The sequence below is a fragment of the Rattus norvegicus genome, chromosome 15, assembly GCF_036323735.1.
Source record: "Rattus norvegicus strain BN/NHsdMcwi chromosome 15, GRCr8, whole genome shotgun sequence".
NCBI lineage: Eukaryota > Metazoa > Chordata > Mammalia > Rodentia > Muridae > Rattus > Rattus norvegicus.
Genome location: NC_086033.1, coordinates 34,967,983 through 34,990,767, shown reverse-complemented (window position 1 = coordinate 34,990,767; position 22,785 = coordinate 34,967,983). Strand labels below are relative to the sequence as shown.

The 22,785-nt window shown below is 36.0% G+C and overlaps 1 protein-coding gene across 4 annotated transcripts in view; it reads left to right on the top strand.

Moving 5' to 3' along the window:
* The window catches only part of Pspc1 (paraspeckle component 1), an 86,016-nt gene that overhangs the window by 36,693 nt on the left and 26,538 nt on the right, over nt 1-22,785 (top strand). For 3 of the 4 annotated variants that reach the window (XM_039093316.2, XM_063274262.1, NM_001025672.2), the window contains exons 7-8: nt 17,161-17,218; nt 20,611-20,780. The exons of the other annotated variant lie outside the window; for it this stretch is intronic. In XM_039093316.2, the coding sequence (XP_038949244.1) occupies nt 17,161-17,218; nt 20,611-20,780 (228 nt within the window). The remainder of the gene's footprint in view (nt 1-17,160; nt 17,219-20,610; nt 20,781-22,785) is intronic. 4 annotated transcript variants of the gene reach the window in all.

Genomic DNA, 22,785 nt, shown 5'->3' with positions numbered 1-22,785 from the left:
AAGATAAATTAGATATTTAAAATACTCAGGCTGGTTTTATTGGCTTTTGTAAAGTGAATTGTTTATTGTTTCACATGATTGTTTCACTAGAATAATATTTAGATACTTCTCAAGCTGTTAGAAAAAGTATGTTTTGCATGCTTAAAGCCACATAATAAAACATCTGTTTAGGCTATTAAATTATAGCCTGGGACTACTACCCTTTGTCATACTACCACATTTTAAAGATAAACAGATTTTTGAGAGGCCTTCTAGGTGGCTCAGTGTATCAAAGCACTTGCTGCCAAGCCTAAACACCTAAGTTCATTTGCTGGGATCTACTCTATGAAAGGATACAGAAGATTTCCAGAAGTTGTCCGCTGACCTCCACACACACACTCTGTATCATGGACAGGAAGTCACAGATTGTTGACCTGTCCAGGATGTGAACAGAGAGTAGAAAATATTGACTGTGGAAGCACGAGGCCTTGAGATTGATACATGGCCAGGCATATCTAATCTCACAGGATCGGCCATAGAAGGTAGACAGTGGAGACACGCAAAGACTGACCCCTTTTCAACCTTTTTGACCAGGTGAGTGAGCACCAGGTTCAGTGAGAGGCCTTGCCTCAAAAACCAAATTAGAGAAGGAATTGAGGAAGACACTCCCCCTGCCAACTCCTGTCCTTCATCTGGCTTCCCATGGCACACACGTTATTGAAGGGTTGAAAGTTTTCTAAGTACTTTGATATATACTTATATTCTAAGTCCTTTGATATATACTTATATTCTAAGTACTTTGGAACATTAGGTTTGCTGCCAGCTCAAGACTAGCCCATCTCAAAAACAAAAAACAAACAAACAAACAAAAAAACCAAAACAACAAAATCAAAACCCAAAAATAAAAGTAAAAAGTTGTTGATTAAAAGGAAAGAACCTCAGCAGCAACAGTGGCATTGGCTTCAAAGTCAGACAACCTTGATTAGAGTCTGAGGACGACACAGCAGTGTGGAACAGCTCTCAGGAGTTTTCCTTCCACATCCATGTACATAAAACACAAAGCACAAGTGTGTAGTGAGTGAATGCGCAAAGATGAGAAAATGGAAGAAAGGTACTAAAGACTAATTCTCATTTACTTCAATACTTGAATTATATTGAGTCATCAGTTAGAATATTTGTAATTTATTCTTAAATACTTACTTTGGAAGGCTGTACAGCCTCTATTTTCTGGAGAGCAGTCATTTTCATTATACTCAATGAGCTTGATCATTTAATAAGAATGGAATTAATACTTACAGGGAAATTCATAGGTTCTACTTCGACCTTATTAGTTTTTAAAGAATTGTTTTACGTATATGAATAATGTTTGCATGTACACTTGCATACAAAACAAGGGCATCAGAGCCCATTACATATGGTTGTGAGCCACTGTACAGTTGCTGGGAATTGAACTCAGGACCTCTATAAGAGCAGATAGTGCTCTTGTTGCTGAGCAGTCTCTCCAGCCCTGTTTGTTTTTTGAGATAGGATCTGACCTTGAATTCACAGAGATCCGCCAGCCTATACCTCTGGAGTGCTGGGATTAAAGGAACGTACACCATGTCTGTGGTTTAGAAGGTTTCAGTAGATGAGAAACGATAAGCACAAGGCCTTTAACTTTATAATGCTTACTGTTATTTATTCTAAGTAAACTAAATTCTAAAAGAAGTAGTAAACTAGTACTTTATTCATCTCAATAATTTTTTGTTAATGGGCAAAACACTGTTCATAGGAATATTGTGAGGCAGTTTTCACATTCTTTTACTTAGAAAGCGTGCCTTTGGAAAAAGTATTAGTTTTAAATCTTTTTTGAACTTTAAAATTAGAATATTTTTATGTCTTCTCTCTTTTTTCACTGTTCAGTTTAAAGGAACGAGTCTAATGGTAAGTTGGCTTTTCCCAATTAAGAGCCTAAGCAGGTTTCCTCGGTTAGTTTAAGGTGTTCCTGCCAGCTTGTCCTCCACTCATGGCTATACTTGAACAGCACCAAGTGCATGGATGGAGACCATGGAGTGTATATTTTATCTCTTCAGGAATAGTGTAGCATAGGATGAGGAACAGCACTGACTTTTTTTGACAGTCTTTAACAATTATTTTTGACATACATGTTTTTTAGAATTTCAGAGATAGAAATTTTAAGTTGTGAGTCTTAATTTATGCTTTAATTCTTCTTAGAAAATGTCAAATTCGTTAATAGCTGCTGTAATTATAAATTAAATGTGACAGTTTTCAATCTTGTAATATGTCTTACTTGGCTATCTTAAATATATATATATATACACACATATATATGTGTGTATATATGTGCATATGTATGTATATATTCAAATTTTTATCTTATTTCATGTATATGTGTGTTTTTCACCTACATGTATATATGTCTGCCTTGTGTCTATGGAGATCAGAAAATGCATCCAATCCCTTGGAACTGGAGTTACAGACAGTTGTGAGCTGCCATGTGGGTGCTAGGAATTGAACCCAGGTCCTCTGAAAGGCCTGCTTGTGTACCCAACCACTGAGCTACCTGTCTAGGACCCTATATATATATGTTTCTGTTTTGTTTTTCTATGCCTTCTCTCTCTCTCTCTCTCTCTCTCTCTCTCTCTCTCTCTCTCTCTCTCTCTCTCTCTTTCTTTCCTTTTTTTCAGACAGGGTTTCTCTGTGTAACCATCACTGTCCTGGTACTCATTCTGTAACCCAGGCTGGCCTCTGTCTACCAAGTACTAGGAGTAAAGGTGTGCACTACTACGGCCAGTGGTATTCTCCTTGGAATTTTTGATAAGTGCACATGATATACTTGGGAATAGTTTATAATGTGGCAATTATTAATTCAAGGTCTGTTCTTTTGTCAGTGGTCTTCCATTGACTCCTTCCTGTCAAGGCTGGAAACGTGGTTGAGGATGAAACTCAGCCTAAAGAGTCTTAATTTAACTTTAGTACAACTCGAGTTCATCCCATGTCGCACAAACTGGCAGGATGGTCTAGCCTTGTGATCCTAGTATTGGAGAGGTGGATGCAGCAGGGTCAGAAGGTCTAGGTTTCAAACTAGACCTACCTCTCACCTTCCTATTGGAAGGAGATCTCCCTACCTCTTCACCTTCTTATTGTTGGGAGTAAGAGTCTGACAAACCTTTGTTCCCAGTAAATACCTACATTTTATACCTAGAAAGAATTTTGTGTTTGTGTGATTAGATTAGATTCTGGCATGTATGCCTGGGCAGAGTGTTTTGCTAAACCAGTAGGTAACAGTAGTAGTTTATCCATAAACTAATGAAAAACCCTTAGATCCACCAATATTTTTAAATCAGTAGGTTTATGTTGGAGACACATGTTGTATTTTAAAATGTTGGAACTTATTAACTCTTTTTGAAGCTTAAGATGCACTTAAATGTGTTGAAATCATCATGGTCATAGTACAAGTTTTTAGTTGTAAATGAGCTTGGGGAAACATGGGAGAGAGTTGGGGATTCATACATAAAATTTAAATACTAGAGCATTCTGTATGAATAGTGCCTTGTGGATCTGGATGTCAGCCTTCCGTTGGTTGTTCACACTATATGCATGTAGGAGATACAGTCTCACGTTAATGGTACTGTTAGTTTTTAGTGACTTCATCTGGACCAGGGATCAGCAGACTAGAGAAGGCCTGCTCAATCTGCATGCCTTCTGTTTTTCTGATTAATTTTAAATCCATTTGTTAGATTTGTTAACCTTTGCTTTGCCTTACAGAGGCTAAGTTGACTAGTTGTAAACAATATAAGATACTATATCAAGAGTTTATGGCAGGGCTGGAGAGATGGCTCAGCAGTTAAGAGCACTGACTGCTCTTCCAGAGGTCCTGAGTTCAATTCCCAGCAACCACATGGTGGCTCACAACCATCTGTAATGGGATCTGATGCCCTCTTCTAGTGTGTCTGAAGACAGCTACAGTGTTCTTATATATAATAGATGAATAAATCTTTAAAAAAAAAAAGCTTATGGCAAGCAGAGACTAGAATATTTACTACTTGGCCCTGTTTGCTACTCCCTGATCTAGAATCAGTATGATAATTGGGGGAGTTTTAAAAAAGGGAGGGGGAGGGGCTGGGGATTTAGCTCAGTGGTAGAGCGCTTACCTAGGAAGCGCAAGGCCCTGGGTTCGGTCCCCAGCTCCGAAAAAAAAAAGAACCAAAAAAAAAAAAAAAAAAAAGGGGGGAGGGGGAACTCATTATCCAAACTCAACAGTTGGTAAATTACAATGCAAATTAATTAATTTATGTTTCCTTTCCAGTGTTTTTAGAGGCCCACTGAGCAGATCTGCTCATATCGTAAGATCCAAGGTTCCTGAGGAATCCAAATTAGGTTCATGATAGTCTTGTAAAAGTCAGAGCAAGAGTCAAAGAGACATCTGCTAAAGTGATGCTGCCCAGCAGGAGGCTTTACGGGTTTCCAGATGCTTTTCCTTCTGTTGATAGAGGTTTAAAGTGTATTCTCTCTAATGTTGCTTCCTCTTGATCAGTAGTGTCAACTTTGGTACGGTATTGATTTTGTGTCTTGGGGTATTGTTTTGCGTTACCTCCATGATTTAATTATACTTGATTTGCTCTGGTGTGACATGTACAGGCTCAAAGCAGAAGGTTTCGTAATGATAAAATCTCAGTAATTTGAGTTAGCAAAGAGAAATGACACCTATTGTATCTTACTAACAAGAGGGATTTGTGTATTTGAAACAGTTTGTGTATTTTTTAGACAAGCTCTAATTTTGTGCTTTCTACATGGCTCATTCGAATATTCTTTCTAAGTTATTGAACAAGTAATTTGATTGGAATAGAAAAAAATTTTTTTCCCAGAGAAGTGGAGGAGTCAAATAATTGAAGGTGTATTTTATAAGTAATTTACATGGCCTTTTCATTCTGTGGAGATAATTGAGGGAATTATACTCAAGGAAGTTTGTTTTAGAGCTTGATATGCCTTGCTGGTCAGCTCGTTGACATTTGGACATGCTGATAAAACCAAGTGAATGATGGAGGGGTGTTGCAGTGGTCACACTGAAGGTTTTATCTTTACCCAATTTTGGTTATTATTCTTTCACTTAATAGGTGTTTTCTATAAGCTAAGGACTTCTAAATATTAGGGTGGGTATGTTTTTTTAGGAACTGTTTTTTTTTTTTTTTTTTTAAAGACTTATTTATTTAATGTATATGGATACACTGTAGCTGTCTTCAGACACACCAGAAGAGGGCATCAGATCCCATTACAGATGGTTGTGAGCCACCATGTGGTTGCTGGGATTTGAACTCAGGACCTCTGGAAGAGCAGTTGGTGCTCTTAACCGCTGAGCCATCTCTCCAGCCCGTTTTTTTTTTTTTTTTTTTTTAATAGAAAAGAACAGGGAGTCTGGGTAATTCATTAGAATACCATCTGTAGTTTGGGGGATGTAATTGGAACAACTTAGACTCATGATTAGACAAAAACATTTGTCAAGCTGATATTCACTCATGTTATTGGGACTGTTCTTTAGCATTGTGATGATTAGAATACATTTGAATTGAAAGTCCTGGTAAGGGAATTGGTGAGATGGCTTAGCTGTTAAGAGCACTTGCTGCGGGGTTGGGGATTTAGCTCAGTGGTAGAGTGCTTGCCTAGGAAGCACAAGGCCCTGGGTTCGGTCCCCAGCTCCGAAAAAAAGACCCCCCTCCCCCCCCCAAAAAAAAAGAGCACTTGCTGCTTTTCCAGACCGGGGTTCAATTCCCACACCATACATTTGGCAGGCTTACTGCCTATTGTAATTCAGCTTCAAAGGATGTAGTGCCTTCTTCTGACCTTCAAGGGCACTGCATACTTGTGGTTCACAGAGATACATGGAGGTTAAAAATATATTCACATGCATAAAAATACTGGTTATTTTTATTTAGATACTTAATTCTTTAATTATATTGAAATACTCATTTTAATAATATTTAGTTGCAACCTTGCAAGTTTTCATATAAATTGGAGCAAATAAATACTGTTCTAAATTGGTTTTTTTTTTAAAGAGAGACAGACCGAGACAGAGACAGAGACAGAGACAGAGACAGAGACAGAGAGAGAGAGAGAGAGAGAGAGAGAGAGAGAGAGAGAGAGAGAGCACGATTGTGTGGTCCTGGCTCTCCTGAAACTGGTTATCTCTCCATGTAGACCAGGGGCTCCTTAACTCAGAGACCTCTGTACTATCACACCCGGCTATTAGTTTTTAAATAAAAGACATAAAATTGGCTTTGTTAGTAGAATCACAGTCAATCAAATAAGATTATAAACAGGTTTCTTTGCTCTATGATTAGTATGTCAATTTTTTTCTTAATAAATTTGATGGAAGTTTTGAGAATATCTTATATCTTATTCACCTTCTTATCAAGGGACAACTTGGTATTTCAGGAGTCTATAACCCAGATATATCCCCCTCCTCCCTCTTCCTGGAGTTGGTATGTTTAAGTCCCTACAAATTACATTCTAAGTTTTAAAGTGTTTTTGTTTACTGTTATGCTGAGTATTTAGGGGTCAGGATTTGTATATTTGTAATACAGTTATTTAGAAGCTAACAGAATGAAATAGCTGTGTGTGTGTTCTCCACCCACCTGCCATTGTTGTAGGTCATATGGGATTCAAGTTTATAACCCTAGTACTCTTAAAGAGTTAGGCAGGGGGATCTAAATTTGAGGCCACCATGGGTCGCTACATATGTTGAGCATTAAAAGAAAAATGTGTAAGTAGGTAGAAAATCTGAAAAAATTTTAAATGTACATTATTAAATATTGAGCCTTGGTATATTGTCTTAGACTGTGCATTGTTGGAAAAACACAGTGTGGCGCTGAGACTAGACTACTGGACTATTTTTATAAACTTCATAGTGAATACATAGGTTTTTTTCAATGTCAAATGACCAACTTTTTTTGTGCATGCTTGGTTGTTAGCAAATCTAACATTTTAATGGGCAGATTCTACACACTTTATAGGAAGACTGGTTTCTATTACAAGAACATTTTTCCATTTGGGGGGAAAAATTCCATGTTATTGCCTGTGCTCTGGGCATTTTTGGTACAGAGTGTTTATGCAGGGACGGACCTTTAAGAGATAGAGCTAAAATATTCTTGAGGTTTAGAGAATCAAGTCCTATGCTGGGAAGTGTTACTGAGAATTTAGTGTTTTCTAAAATCTTAACTGATAAAATTGGTTTATTATTCTGCTGTGTTGTAGGTATACCAATGCCTTTTCGTTTGAAATGGTAAGTTTAAATTTTTGGTTCATAATGGTAAGATCTTATTTTTAACAGATATGTACCTGTTTTGAGTAAATGGAGAAGAGAATCAGCATTGGAGAATAGAAGTGGCTGGGCTAAACATGGCTTTGGAACTGTCGTTGATACGTATAATTCGATAAACTTATAAACGTATCGATAAACGTATAAATCGATAGACTTAGTTTGTAAGTTTCAGTTAGTAACAGACTTGAAGAAGGCATATTTATGTTTAGCTTGTTACTTCTGTTTAGTGTAGAGCCATTTTGCAAGAACTCTTTTCCTTGGTGATTATATTTTGAAAATGTTTATAGGATCGCCTGTACCTAATATTTAAATGCTTTGTTGAGATCATGAAGCTATCTATGTATTACCTAGATATTAAAATTGTAAACTAAGCTTGATAAATGGGCATTTTACTTTTAACTGCTAGAGGTGTAAAACTTTGTGAACATACTCTACTGGTAATATGCTTAAATAAGATTGTTGTAATTATATTTGTTTTTTTCAAAGACTTCTTGAAAACTTTCAAACAGAATGCATTGCTTTTTGTCATATATCTTCTGTATTTTAAATCTCGTCACTTGGTTGTAAATCCAACCATATTTGATGTAAGCTGACTTCTTTTGCTATATTAGTACGTTTTCTGCATCGTCAACATTGACTCAGTTACAGACTTCTTTTGCAATTTCATATAACTGATTTTTATTTAGTAGTTGAGGTCTAAGCATTATACTAAAGGTGTTACTTTGAGCTGCGTATCAGCAGTGATGTCTCTGTTAGCACATCAGTGCTCCTGTGAAACTGTTGGTGCGATGTAAGCAGCAAAGGAACAGATAATGACCACTTCCTTTTTGATGTATGTGACGCTTCATAACTTTGGATCAGATGATGTGTTCTTGTCTTGCTTTCCTTTCTCCAGGGACCACTTTCAGATTGTCTCCTGCATTGTGATGTTTGCCTTTTTAGTTCATCGTTCATAGGTTTACCTGTCTAGTCATAGAGTTGCAGAGTGTCCATAAGAAAACATACCCGGTGATAGAGAGAGAGTAAAGGGGTGCCGACCTCCCTTCCCATTGGTGTTAGAAGGCTTTGTCACTGTCTAACAGTAGTGTTTCTCGTGTAGCTGATGCCACTGTTCATTCCTGTAGTAGTTTGGTATTATTAAGAAAAAAACTAAAGTAAACTAGAGGAGTAATTAAATATTACTGATACATTCTAGCAATTACAAGCATCTTTTCAGCAGCAAATGTCTGTAATCCCAGTAGGTAGGTTATGCTGAGACAGAAGGAGCAAGAGATTTAGTTAGAACACTACCTCAGGAAGCAAAGCAAAACCATTATTTTAAACTCTAGTCATTAATGAATGTCCTCTGGCAAATGCATTAAAAATATAATTTTCAACCCGATATATGCGTTTACATACAAATATTAGTTTATATACAATGTGTTCCCTTTTGTCTGCTATTACCTGTTAGATTCTATGTGCTTTGTATAATTCAGTCTCAGAAATACCATGAATTAAAAAACAACTATTTGCTGCATTTTATGATCTGAAAAATGTACTGTTGAGTGAAAGCCTTTGTGTCTTAAGTAATTTCCTGCCTTTTTTTTTTTTACTTTGATTTCTGATTGGGCAAATATGAATTATTTTGATATTTTTATGACTAATTTTTAAAGCATAAATTTAATAATTATTTATTAAAATGGAAACATGAAGCACTTATATTTTTGACTTTTTTTTTTTCTTCCGGAGCTGAGGATTGAACCCAGGGCCTTGCACTTGCTAGGCAAACGCTCGACCACTGAGCTAAATCCCCAACCCACACTTATATTTTTGGAGGCTAGTTATCCTATCCACGTGTTTTCTTTACTTTCTGATTTTCCCTCCTTTCGTCCTTCCCCTTTTTATTTAGTACCCTCCTACAGGTAGTTCTAGCAGTGCTGATTGGAAGGTGTGAGATTTCCATCATGTGTTATCGCCTGTGTCCACCCACCATCTCTCCAAGCGTGGCGTGTTTGATAGCACTTGGATGAGCCTGCATTGGCACACCATTACCAATTACAGCCAATAGTTTATGGTTCATTCTATGTGTTACAATTGAGAGAAGTTTCACAAATGTATAATGACATTCACCATTCTGGTGTTGGGCAGAGTATCTTTACACATGTACCTCTCCCCTGCCATAATCCTTTTCTCTGCTCTGGTAGCTTTCCCTCTGTATCCTTACAATCTGTTACTTGTAGTGTGCCCATGTTTTATTGTTCCTAGAATGTCATATTTAGAATAATAAAGTGTGTAGTTCCTTTTTTTTTTTTTTAAGATTTATTTATTTTATGTACAGCATTCTGCCTACATATGTGACTGCAGGCCAGAAGAGGGCACCAAATCTCATTACAGATGGTTGTGAGCCACCATGTTGTTGCTGGGAATTGAACTCAGGACCTCTGGAAGAGCAGTTGGTGCTCTTAACCGCTGAGCCATCTCTCCAGCCCCAGTGTGTAGTTTCTTTACATAGACACTTTTTATTTAAAGTTAAAGTTTTTTTTGCTTCTTTGAGAGATCATATTTTAGTGTTGAATAAATAATCTGTTTTCCTAGATTTACAGTAAATTATTTGAAGAAAATTTTATTGATTTCAAATTTTATTTACTGTTAGTTACCATTTGTGTTCAGATTTTGATTGGATAGTTTTCAGTTCCCTTGAGTAAATGCAAAGAGACGATTGTTGGACCATATGGTAAGATTTAAGTCATCAGCAGACTGTCTTTGACAGTTCATGCTACTTTCCACATCACCACTAACAGTGAGTGGCGGGTCCTCCTGTCCTTACAGCATTCAGTAGTGTCATTGACTGTTCCACTTCGGCTATTTGAATGCTTACTCTTTTATTGGTTTTTCTTTCTTCTCTTTCCTTTCTTTTTTCCTCCTCCTCTTTTTTCTCTTCTGTTTATTTTTATTTCATTTGTATGAATGTATTTGGCAGCATGTATATCTGTGTGTCATTCGTGTGCATGGGGCCTGGAGAGGCCAGAAGAGGGCATTGGATCTCTTGGAATTAGAATTCTAGATGGTCATGAGCCACCTGTGGGTGCTGGAAATTAAAACTGTGTCCTTGGCAAGAGCAATCAGTGCTTTTAACCACCAAGTCATATGTCTAGTCTCTTTAAAATTTCAATTCTGTAATTATATGTGATAGAAATTTTATTTAATGATGATAAAACTGAGGAATATATCCTGTAGTTCGAATGGGTAACATTTTAGAATACATGTATTCACATTGAAGGCAAGAAGTCCAGGTTAAATGCTGTAAATCATATTTCATCAGGTATTTACTCCTTCCCTAAATGGAGTTATGTTGTTTTGGATATTGCTTTCAATTAACTGAATTAAAAATAAAAATATACATTTAGTCAGGGTTCATGGTATGAGCCTGTAATCCCAGCATTTGTGGGACTGATGGTGGAGGCTTGCTTTTATGGGATGCTGATCTTTGCCAGAAAAGACTGGCTTGAAATGAAAGCTGGAAGAGAAAAGAAAGCAGCAACCTTTATAAGCCTTTTTTTTTTTTTTTAAATTGGTTATGTTGACAGCAGCCAGTTTCTGCAAAACCTTTCTTCCTATTTTGTTAATATCTTACATGGTGATGGTTTTGTGTTATTCTTTGTGCCTAGGAGTAGTAGTGTGTTTGCTAATATTTTTGTTCGTTAACAGTATTTAAATGTTTTTCATGGAAATTTGGTCATTTATCTAATTTTAGTACCCTGTTACATTTTCTTACAAAAGAACAGGAGAAAAGAGATGCTATGTGTGGGTCATAATAAGACTTATAAATATTAATTGATAAGGTTGAATCTATTTTTTTTTTAAGATTTATTTATGTATGTGAGTACATTGTAGCTGTCTTCAGACACACCAGAAGAGGGCATCAGATCCTATTACAGATGGTTGTGAGCTACCACGTGGTTGCTGGGAATTGAACTCAGGACTTCTAGAAGACCAGTCAGTGCTCTTAACCCCTGAACCATCTATCTAGCACCAAGGATGAATCTTTTTAACTGTAAAAACATGCTAGTTTTTTCTTTACAACTACATTGTTTGTGTATTTGAATACTTAAAAATGTTACAAGTTGATACCTAGACAGTTCTTAGAACGTTTAAGCGTCTAAGCGGCATTTAAGCGTTGTTGATCATGGCCAGTGAGACTGCTTTCAGAAAATAAAAAGTAAACTTTACTTGTGAGTTGCACATGATATGATTCTTTAAAATGACATTGCTGTAAAACAAAACACACCAGGCAAGCGATATGTTGATATGTTATGCTGCTAAGCCTAGTAACCTGCGTCTTATCCATGGATACTTGACGGAAGGAAGAATCATTTTCTTCAAGTCCCTTGTGTTTTATATAAACACATACTCTGTATGTGTATACACAATAATTGTAAGAAGCACAAGCATACAAGGCGAAATCATATTTTTGTCCTGAATATTGAAGGAAATATAGTATCAGATGCCACTAGTGGTACATTTACCGTGCTTTGGTATAGATTCATGTACACTGGTGTATCCTTTTTTTCCTTCATTATAATTTAATTGAAGAGGAATGTTTAGAACTTTAAAGAGTTCTCTAGGGTCTAGAGAGATGATTCGGCATTTAAGAGTATGAAATGCTCTTCCAGAATCTCTGAGTTTGGTTCCTGGCACCCATGTTAGTGGTTCAAAACCACCTGTAACTCCAGCTCTAGGTCTGATGCCTCCAGCTTAGCCACCCATCCCGACACTCAGGTCTGGGTACATATCATCAATGTAATGTACACATGATAAAAAATGAAAGAGGAGCTTGAGAGATGACTTAACAGTTAAGAGCATTGTGTGGTTTTGGAGGAGACCAGGATTTGATTCTCAGCATCCACATCCAATGTGTCCTTCACTTTTCAGTGGCTACCAGGCAAGCAGGTAGTGCGTAGATACACAGGACAGCAAAGTGTGTGCATGCACACAAACACACATATATGTAGTAGTAATAGATAAATATTCGCAAAAGAAAATTTTCAAGTGCGATTAGCAGCATATGTCTCTTCCATTACTTGAGAATTAAATTGGGATTCAAGGCCAGCCTTATCAAGATCCAGTGTAGCTCTTATAAGGTGAGATCCTATAGGTGAGATCTTTCCAAACAAAACAGAAAGATATACAACAACAAAAGCAATACGATGTCAATGTTTATGAAATCTAAATTCCTTTATTAAAATTTACTAAAAACCTGAAAGAGCATTTTAATTTTATTACTATTTGCCATGTTGCAAATTGCAGCGCATTAAAAATGCAATGACTGTAGAAATGGTGCTTCAGTGGCTGAGCGCCCTTGCTGCTAACTAACATCCTTATGGTGGCACCACCATCTGTGACATCCTCCTCTGGCCTTGTGGACATGTGCACACATACCACACACAAATAAAACATTTTATAAAAGAAACAAAGCTTTAAAAATGTCTACATTAGGAATAGCACTCTTATTATTTTACGTTTCAGTGTCTTAATGTTGAACTTTGTGAAGTAGGGGGATTGGTAAACTTGTCAACTTGTTTAATATTTTGCTATATCAAATAGTTAATCTTCCCATGTTTGATTTTTGTATCTCAAGAGTTGCAAATATATTCCTGAAGCCAAATGTGGTAGTGTACATCTTTATTCCATTACTTGGGAGGCAGATATAGGCAGATTCCCTGAATTTGAGGTCAGCTTGGTCTATACATCAAGTTCTCAGCTAGTCAGGGCTACACAGTGAGATTTTATATTACTTTCCCATGCAAAGTTATTTAAAAAAATTTTTCTTACATGAATAATACTTGAATGATAGTATCTTAGAAATGCTCTTGCTCTAAAACCTTTTGGTCTGCCTTTAACTTGGGATTGTACTTTTCACCATGAAAAAAATTTAAGCATCATTTAAATTATTAGAAAATTATTGCTTTTTAAATCAAATCATCTAATTGTTTGTCAGGCAGTCAGATATTAAAGTCCTAGGTAAAAATGTTACTGAGTGTTGAAACTGATTTGTTTACTATGTAACCCAATCAGATAGGAACTGTTTTTTTTAAATATCTTTTATAATGTAGTAGAAACACTCTGTGCCCTGTTTAGTTATTCAGGGTATTAATTAAATCTATTTAGGTGTTGATAAAAGTTTATAAAATTAGTCAGGTTTTGGTGCTTCATTCAGATAATTATATATTTTATATTAGATGTATGTCACTAATGTGGTAGTTCCTATTATTATATAGTGGTTCCAGTTTCTCTGATTTGTGTTAATACATGAGGATTTTCTCATGACCATTGTTTTTACCATATTGGAATGTCATGAATATCGACATGAAAATGCATGGTAAGATCTCAGTATTATAATTTAGTATTATAGCTTTTGTTGTTAAACAGAATTTTTTGTTATTTTACTATTTCTGAAAGGTCTTTGGATATTCTAAGTAACACTTCATAAACTGCTACCCTGGACTATGCTTCTGTGTTTGGTTTTGGAAAACAGTTGTACTTTGCTGCTTTTGTCATTTGTTCATTTATAATTCTTCTATGGAACTCTACAGTTTTTACAAGTTCGCTTCAGTTACTTTGTTTTTACTGTTGGCACTGTTGAAGAACGGAAGTATCTTGGAATTTTAAGAGTTTTATTAGCAGAATTTTTGTAAGACAACTTAGTCATTTTCTCTTTGAACAAATTGTTTACTACCTCTGTATTTGTTTTATCTTCTGCTGCAGGGGAATAGCTGTAGAGATAGACTGGTGCCCAGGTGGTAACCTGCCTACCATCCACTCACAAGGCCACAGAACCAATGATCAAAGCCAGGCATTGCAGCCAGACATGGTTGTATAAGCCTCCAATTCCATTCTTAGGGACTATGTCCTGGGCCCATTTCGGAAATTTGTTGTCCTTCTAGCCTACTTCATCAGCTTGAGGTTCAATGAAAGGATTCTGCCTCCAAATAAAAAGCTGGGTCTGGCACAGTGGTGAGTGCTTTAATCCCAAGCACTCAGGAAAAGACAGTCTGATTGCTATGAGTTTGAGGCCAGCCAAGGTTACACGTTACATAGAAAATTCCAGGCCAGCCAAGGTCTCAAAAGCATGGTGGAAGGCGAGTTTGCACTCCAGTAATCCTGACACTCAGGAGAATTTTTATGAGTTTGAGTCCAGTATGTTCTGCATAACAAGTTCTAGGACAGCTGGGTTTAAACAGTGAAATTGTACCCTTATTCCCCAAATAAAAACTGGAAAGGGATTGAAGAAGTAAACCCAGCATTGACCTTGGTTCACCATGTGCCAGAGTTTTGCATATAACACAGGTGCTCATGCACATACACAAAGATTCTGCCCAACAGGGTTTTATCTGCTTTAAAACTCAAGTTTTTATTATAGTTTTATTTTACTGGATGGAAATCTTGAAACTTGTGAGAGGGGGGAGGGGGAGAGGGAGAGGGAGAGAGAGAGAGAGAGAGAGAGAGAGAGAGAGAGAGAGAGAGAGAGAGTGTGTGTGTGTGTGTTTGTGTGTGTTTGTGTGTGTTTGTGCACGTACATGAGTCTGCACGAATTAATTTCCATAACACATGTCCAGGTACCTGCAGGGACCAGAAAAGGGTTTCATTTTCCCTAGCAGTTGTGAGCCACCCAATTGTGTGCTCAGAAATGAAACGTGGGTCTTTTTGCAAGAACAATAATTGCTCTTTAAGTGTCATGAACCACCTCTCTAGGTAGTATCAAAATGATTTTTTCATTTTAGGTTTCTTTTTCTTAGAATTTAGGTGTCTTTGTGAGTACATGCCATTATGTTCAGGTAGGTACCTTGGAGGCTTGGGGCCATGAGGTCCCTCAGTACTAGAATTAGAGGTGGTAATGAGCTGCCAGGTATGGGGGTGCTGGGAACTGAACTTAGGTCCTCTGGAAGGGCAACAGTTGCTTTTAATTATGAGCCAGTTTTCTATCCCCTATTAAAAGTCTGTTGGGATGTTGGTTATAGTTTTTTCTGTTGTGTGTTTTCAGCCTACACTATAATAATACTTACAGTAAAGTAATAGTTATGGTCAAGAAAATGTTATCCTTCTTTCTAATTTAAAATATATTAAAGGCTCAGCTCTCGCCTGTCCTCTTGAAACTCTGAGTTTGATTTCTAACATCATTAAAAGAAGTTCCTGGGGTTGGCACACAGTTGCAAATTGTTTAACTTGTAGATAATTGATACTCTGGAGTCTCTCTTTCAGGTAATAAAATCACTGTGTTATATAAGCTTTGATTCCTTTGCGTTTTAGTAGAAGTATCTAGAAAGTAACAGCTGGAAGACATGAGAAGGAAACTTAATAATTAAATGCTTAAAATGTTTTCCATATGATGCTTGGTTGGTTATCATTTTGATCTTATGATTTTCTTTTTTTCGTTTTGAGAACAGGATCTCAAATAGACCTACCTGACTTGCCTGTACCTCACAGAGATAACCTGTCTCCCTCTGCCTCGTGGGTGTGCTGGGATGAAAGACATGCTCTACATGTCCAGCTTTAGTCTTAACATTTTGATGTGCTAATGATAGTATTTATTAATAAGCAAATTTTATGAGAAGGCAAAAAATACTTCTAGGAAAGTTAAAAAATAGCTTTTATGAAGATGTTGTGTTTGTATTTTCTAAATAATGTGATAAAACATTTATTTTGTTTGAATTATAACTTTGTTCATTTTACATTGCTTTTATTACTGTTCCACTAAAATATGTATTTCCTTTGACTAACTGGGCATACCTATGCAAGGGGATCCAGCCATGGACTCTGTGCTTGGCAGACAGAACTGCTCTACTGTTAAACACTGCTGATGTCTTTGAAGAAATCACTTATTAATGCCATGCGTTCTTTTCATTGGAGCATTTCATGGCCTTGGTTTTGTATGGTACTTTCTTCAGTGTTCTATCATGAAATAACTATTTAGTTTACTAAAACTTGATTTTATGAAAAATAATTTGTGTTTCATTCAGCTGTGGATTGACTTGAAACATTCATTAATAATTTTATCTCAGTGCTTTTCATGATTTGGACGCTTAGTGCATTGTTCAGGTAGTGTTGTAAATTCATTATTACTGAGTAATTTCACACAGATTTCATTGGTTTAATTTTGAAGTGGTAGTAAATGATTCCTATGAAGTCGCTGCTGTCATGGAATTTCACAAGGTGTTAATTTATATGACCTGCCTCTTGTGTTATAATTAACTTCTACAGCGCATCGTTTCAGAACTTGGCAAATGAGAATTTATTTATGTTTTAAGTAACACGACTGCTTATTTAATAGAAAGCAATATTACATAAAACTTTTAATAATCCCTTGTGTCTACTGAAGACTTAGGCTGTATCTGTAGATCATACATAGGTGGAGTTAGACCTGTCAGTTAAGTAGAAATGCAAGACTCATTTGTTAGTTTTATATAATGAAAACCGTCTGTAACTTTTAAGACTTTAGTACCTTGGAATCTATATATATTGACATTAATAATTAATTCTGGGTTTTTCTTTGATAAAAGGTCTAGGCAAGTTTCTTTGGAATACCAGCATTACTGAATAATGGAACATAGTTTGGTTCATTTGGAGTCTAGTCTTCAAGTGTAACCTGGGTATTCTAAGCACTTAATGTGTATTAGTGTTGGCCGCTTGAAAGGTTTGTTGTTGTTTTGTTTTTGTTTTTCCTTTTTGTTTCCTCTTCTAGTAGTCTTAAGTAAATATTGTTGGAAAATTTCAGAATTTTTAATGGAAAGTGATATCCCAACTCACTCTTTTTTGTTTGATTTTAGATGGGAAATGGCAAATCATAAGATCGATAGGTTGACTCTGACAACTATGTTTACTTACAGAGAGAACAGGAAATGAGAATGGGTGATATGGGTCCCCGTGGAGCAATAAACATGGGAGGTAGGGATTTGAAGCAAAAGACTTACTTGTAATTCTTTTGGGGACTGTATGTTGTTTTTGGTATCTGTATGCTGAGAAACTAAGACATGCAAACAGTTATGAAGGTGTTATCTTTTATATTTAATAACTGCAATAAAATGTATCTTAGGAAGAATATTTTACAAGAAAATCACATGGTTTGATACAGTCAGTGAAAGAAACCTCTAAACTAGGTCTTTATGCATGGCGCGACCAGTTTAATCATTGTGAGTTATAAATACAGTTCTGTCATACTGCAAAAATCACATTTTACCTCTGATACTAATAGTTTGAGTTGTGTTTTTAAGTGATTTTAGAATTTCTATTTTAAGTTTGTTTTTTGTTTGTTTTTATTTGAGGTTTAGACTTTTTATTTATATTACAGTATATTTCAAATGTTTTCCTTGGTTGCAGTATTTAGTACTGAAGTTTTTATTCAAAACTCTTCAGTAGCTTGTTGAGGAAATGTGATGTCTTTAGAGGAGTTGTAAAAATGTTAAGAAAGTAATTACATTAAAATTCATTATCGTATAGTGAAATAGTGTTGTGAACCGAGGAGAAAATATGTGGACTATCATGGCTATTATTAATAAATTTACAATTTGAAGTGGCATATGTTAATCAGTGGCCAATAATGACTTATTTTCTATATATTCACTGTTATATTAAATTGTCCCACAGAAACTTCTCATGAAATTAACATCTGTATAATTCAACTGTACATGCTGTTTGAATAACTACACTATCAGAATAGACAGTCTCCACACATCTCATATGTTCTTAAAATACTTAGAATATTAGATAAAACTTGTTTAAGTAGTGTGTCCATGGTTATTTTCTGTGGCTAACTATTAAAAATTCTTGAACTTTCAGTTATTTTAGTCAGATAATCTAGTGTATTACTGGTTTTTTGGTCATTTGCCTTTGCAACCAATGTGTACAGACTTTCGCATTTATGGCATGCAAAGGCAGCATGAAACTGTGGACCCAACTGTGCAGGTAGTGTGTAGACATGTGGGGTCATTAGTGTAAGCAGATTTGTATAAAATGGTGATATGGCTCTGTATTTTTTCATAATAGCTTTTGGGTAATATATAAGGCAATAAATATAGTTTCAAGGACGGTTAGAGGAAGATTCAATTAAGTATCAAAGATAATTATAATTATTTTCATTAACCTCAGAATCAAACTTTGTTTTGTTTTGTTTTTCGGAGCTGAGGACCGAACCCAGGGCCTTACGCTTGCTAGGCAAGCGCTCTACCACTGAGCCTAAATCCCCAACCCTAGAATCAAACCTTGAAATGTAAAATTTAATCTATTTCTAATAGTGCCCAGAGATCTGGAAACATTTTTTCAATTGATTAAAACCTTTTTTTTTTTTTTTTTAATGATTTATTTCATGTATGTGGGTACACTGTAGCTGTCTTCAGACACACCCAGAAGAGGGCATCAGATCCCATTACAGATGGTTGTGAGCCACCACATGGTTGCTGGGAATTGAACTCAGGACCTCTGGAAGAACAGCCAATGTCCTAAACCACTGAGCCATCTCTCCAGCTTCTGATTAAAACCTTTATGAGGAGAATCTGCTTTTGAATTCCTTAATTCAGGAAAAATTTAGAATTTTATAATTTTCATTGGAAAACTAGTCTGTTAGCATTTTCTCTTGGTCCTTTTCTTTAATATTTATTGTTAAACTATATCTCGACGGTTTATTCCAGTTGTCAGCCTCTGTTGAATTTATGAGTTGGTAAAACTGTTGTAGCCCCTCAAGCTTTGTTAATCAGCCTAGAGTTGTAGGTTGTGCTCAGTGGTTGTTCTCAAGGCCCTGTATTCCCAAGAACATGTGTCCTGTTGATGGCAGCATCATTTTTTGATGTATATCAGTGGATCTATCAGATACATTTCTTAGGTCTGTACAGGCAGAAGATGTAAGAATGAAAATAAGGTTCCACATCACTGATAATTGGGGGTATTATTTTACACATTCTGATTTATATTATTAACGGTCTAAGTTATGTACTATTATAAGGAAGGGAACTTGCCATGATGGCTCATAACTATAATTCTGTCATGGGAGAGAGATGAGCAGCAGAGTATGTGACAGCTGACAGCAAGTCACCCTAGACTACAAACAAAACCTTCTCACCCAATTCACCTTCCTTTTAAAAGTAGTGAGAAGAAAACAGTACCTCTTTTCTTCTTCAGGAAATCTTAGCTAAGAGGGCTTGTAGATGTCACCGTCCACCTTTTGTTTCTATTATATATGTTTAAAGCCATATTGAGGAAGTAGACGTTGTAAGCTTAAAGTATTGATTATTTAGAAAGAATAGGTTGGGATTAAGGAAATTATTCTTTCCCTTAAAATTGCTTGTTTCTTGAATCAGAGTTTAAGTAGCAGAGCAGTGGTGCGATGGATTGCTGGGGAGTGCGACTCCCTTTGCTGCCCTCAGCCTTGGTTGGCATTGTGGTTGCTGAGCTGCAGCAGTCATTGTTCTGTGGCCCTCAGAGCACCCCAGTGCTTTATATGTCTATTTTAGAAGTCCAACTCTGAACATAAGTAAGTAGAGAGATCTCTAAATTGGCATCAGTTTTTGAGTGGATTTTTATGATTAAAAGGTACATATACTTTTTTTTAAACAATCAAATTGTTTATTTGAGACTACCATATGTTTACAGTACAGCTCAGATAATAAATATTGTAACATGACAATTTGATGACCGAATTAGAATCATGATTATCTCCCTTTCTAGAATTTTACTTTTTAGAAGTAGTCACGGAAATGATTTTATCTGTTTGGATGTAACTGTGTTTTAAAACATAGTTTTATCCTTGTATTTTGGGGTTTTTTGTTTGTTTAGATTATATATTTTAATATAAAATTGAAAACCATTCTTTGATAAGTTTTTAAAGTATTTAGTACTCATATAAAAGTCAAGGAATTAGTTTACAGCTATCTTAGAGTAATTCTTAAGACTTTTGTTTTTATATGATATTTTTAGCACTGACTTTAAGGAAAAACAAGTGTGATTTTTGAGTGCCAAACCATCACTGTTTATTAAAGTTCGTAGAATATAAAATTATTCAGGGTCATTTCCTTTAATTCTAAGCTATACCTAATATTAATATTACTTTGAATATCTTAGTTTCAGTTGCTCTAAAAAATTGACATGCCCTTATTTATTTTCCATAGGCTTGTTTTAGTAATGAGAATTTTACTGTGTATATGATTCTTCATTGTTTGGTTTAGTGTTCTATTCTCCAAGAAGGACTGTTATTTTGATGATAATTTTGTGTATAGGTTGAGTTGTAAAGTTTTTAATGTTCACTAAACTAAGATAGGACAGCTCTAAGTGTAGATTGTTTTGCATAGATGCATTTAGCCCAGCACCTGCTGGTACCCAAGGGCCTCCTCCAATGATGGGTATGAATATGAACAACAGAGGAACTATACCTGGCCCACCAATGGGTCCTGGTCCTGCCATGGGACCAGAAGGAGCTGCAAATATGGGAACTCCAATGATACCAGATAATGGCGCAGTGGTAACGTATCACTAAAACTTTTTTGATTATATTTTGTCACTAAGCATTTTGCTGCCTCAAAGATAACTTCACACTTAATAAAACTTGGTGTCATCACTTTTGATATTATGGATGTACAACCATTGACGAGAACGCAACTTTGTTACATTTTAATTAATTTGGGACAATTATAAGTGGCCAGATGTTTTCTTAGTATCGCCATCACTTCTTCCTCAATAGAGAGCAAGTCCATGGGCCGCTACAGGTATTTTGCAGTGCTTTTAACTCATGTCTGCCTTTGGATGGATGGATGCAAGGCTAAATGTTATTATTGCGCTTTTCCTGTGCAGACTATTTACCTTTAGAAACAAACTCTACTGTGTATGAAAAAACAAGTTTTAGTTTTGGTGCATCATGTTGTAATGATTTATTTCAAACCATTTCTCTTTGTTGAAAAAAGTTAACATTAGAATTTTATTTAACATTTTTAAAGGTCTACTGTTATACTGTCTCAATAGGATTATTAATTGCTTTTATTACTAAATTTAAAATATAGATTTTTGATCGAAGAGTGTGAAGATACCTTTGTGGGTAAAAACATAAAAATTAATTTTCTTTGTTGTAATTTTTATCATCTTTACATACCAGTTAGCAGGACAAATGACTCTTAACCACCTCTGTCTGAAGTTTTCTAGTAGAAAATCATTTCTTCCTCAAGTGATGCTTCTTTAAAGTTCCGAAAAAAAAAAAAATAGGTGACCAGATTTCAAAAAAGCTGTTTGGCTTTGAGATTACAGCACTGCGGTTTGCAGTCCTTGCTGGGTAAGAAGGAAAATGCACTGGCAGTCGTTAATCTGGGCCATCGCATGCATCTGTGGTGACCAGGAAGAGATGAAGAGGAAGGCATTGTGCAGTGTAGGACTGAAGAATACACGATCTTTCTTGATATCATTTTCAGATCCATTGTTGAGGGAGGTAAAGAGACAGGGTCACAGTATCCAGGACAGAAAGACGGCACACAGAGTGGTCAGTGCCTCTGTCCCTGATGAGGGGCAGCATTTATATAGTGCAATCCCTGGAACTTGAAGTTTTGCTCTGTTCAACACCTAATCATTAGCAGTAACATAGACACAATTGGCTATATTCCTACACACTTTTCTAAAATTGGAAAATTAATTTCAATGACATTTTAAAGTTTTGGGGTTTTTTTTTCTTTTTTTGTCTTTTTTTTTTCATTTTCACTTAAAAATTATCTTCTTCACTTAAGATTAACCTTTGTAAAATTTCACAGAATAAATGACTCAGATATTTAATGTGCTTTAATTAATTATTCATGTTATTAAACAATTCTTAAAACTTCTCTTCTTAACACTAGTCTTTAAAGGAAAGCACTTCATGTGTCTCGATGTTAGAGTCCCTGGGCTTCGTGTTGTTAATGATACATTTCTTAATGCTTGTTTCTTAGAAGCACTGATAATTGAGTTTCTAGAATGTTTCCTTCTGAAAACAGTATGGTGCTGCTCCTCAGTTATACATCTCTGATTTCTTTTTAAAAAGTTCCCTTCTCACCAGGCCTGGTGAGACATGTTTATATATAGTCCCCCCACCTGGGAGGCAAAAGCCAAGGCAGGAGAACCCTGAGGTACAGGCCAGCCTGGGCTACATAAGACTATCTTGAAGCAACATGACAATACTCTTTTCTTTACCTCATAGTTTCATGTCGTGTGAACTTTTTCAAAAGGGATCAGAGTAGTGTTGTACACTGATTGGGCATAAGGAGGCACTTGCTTATGTCAGAATCAGCTCTTTCCATGACACGGAGCACAGCGTTTGCAATGGTGCTCTGCACGTGCTGCTTAGTGTTAGTGTTATTGTTGTGATTGTTGAAACAGGAACTAATTAACCTGCTCCTTTCTTCCTTCTATGTTTGATGCTGACTCTGCTGGACTTTCTGCTGAACTTCCTGACACCACCACTTGGGATTTTGCCAATTTTTCTTGTCACTTTTATTTTGGCGTGTTCCAAA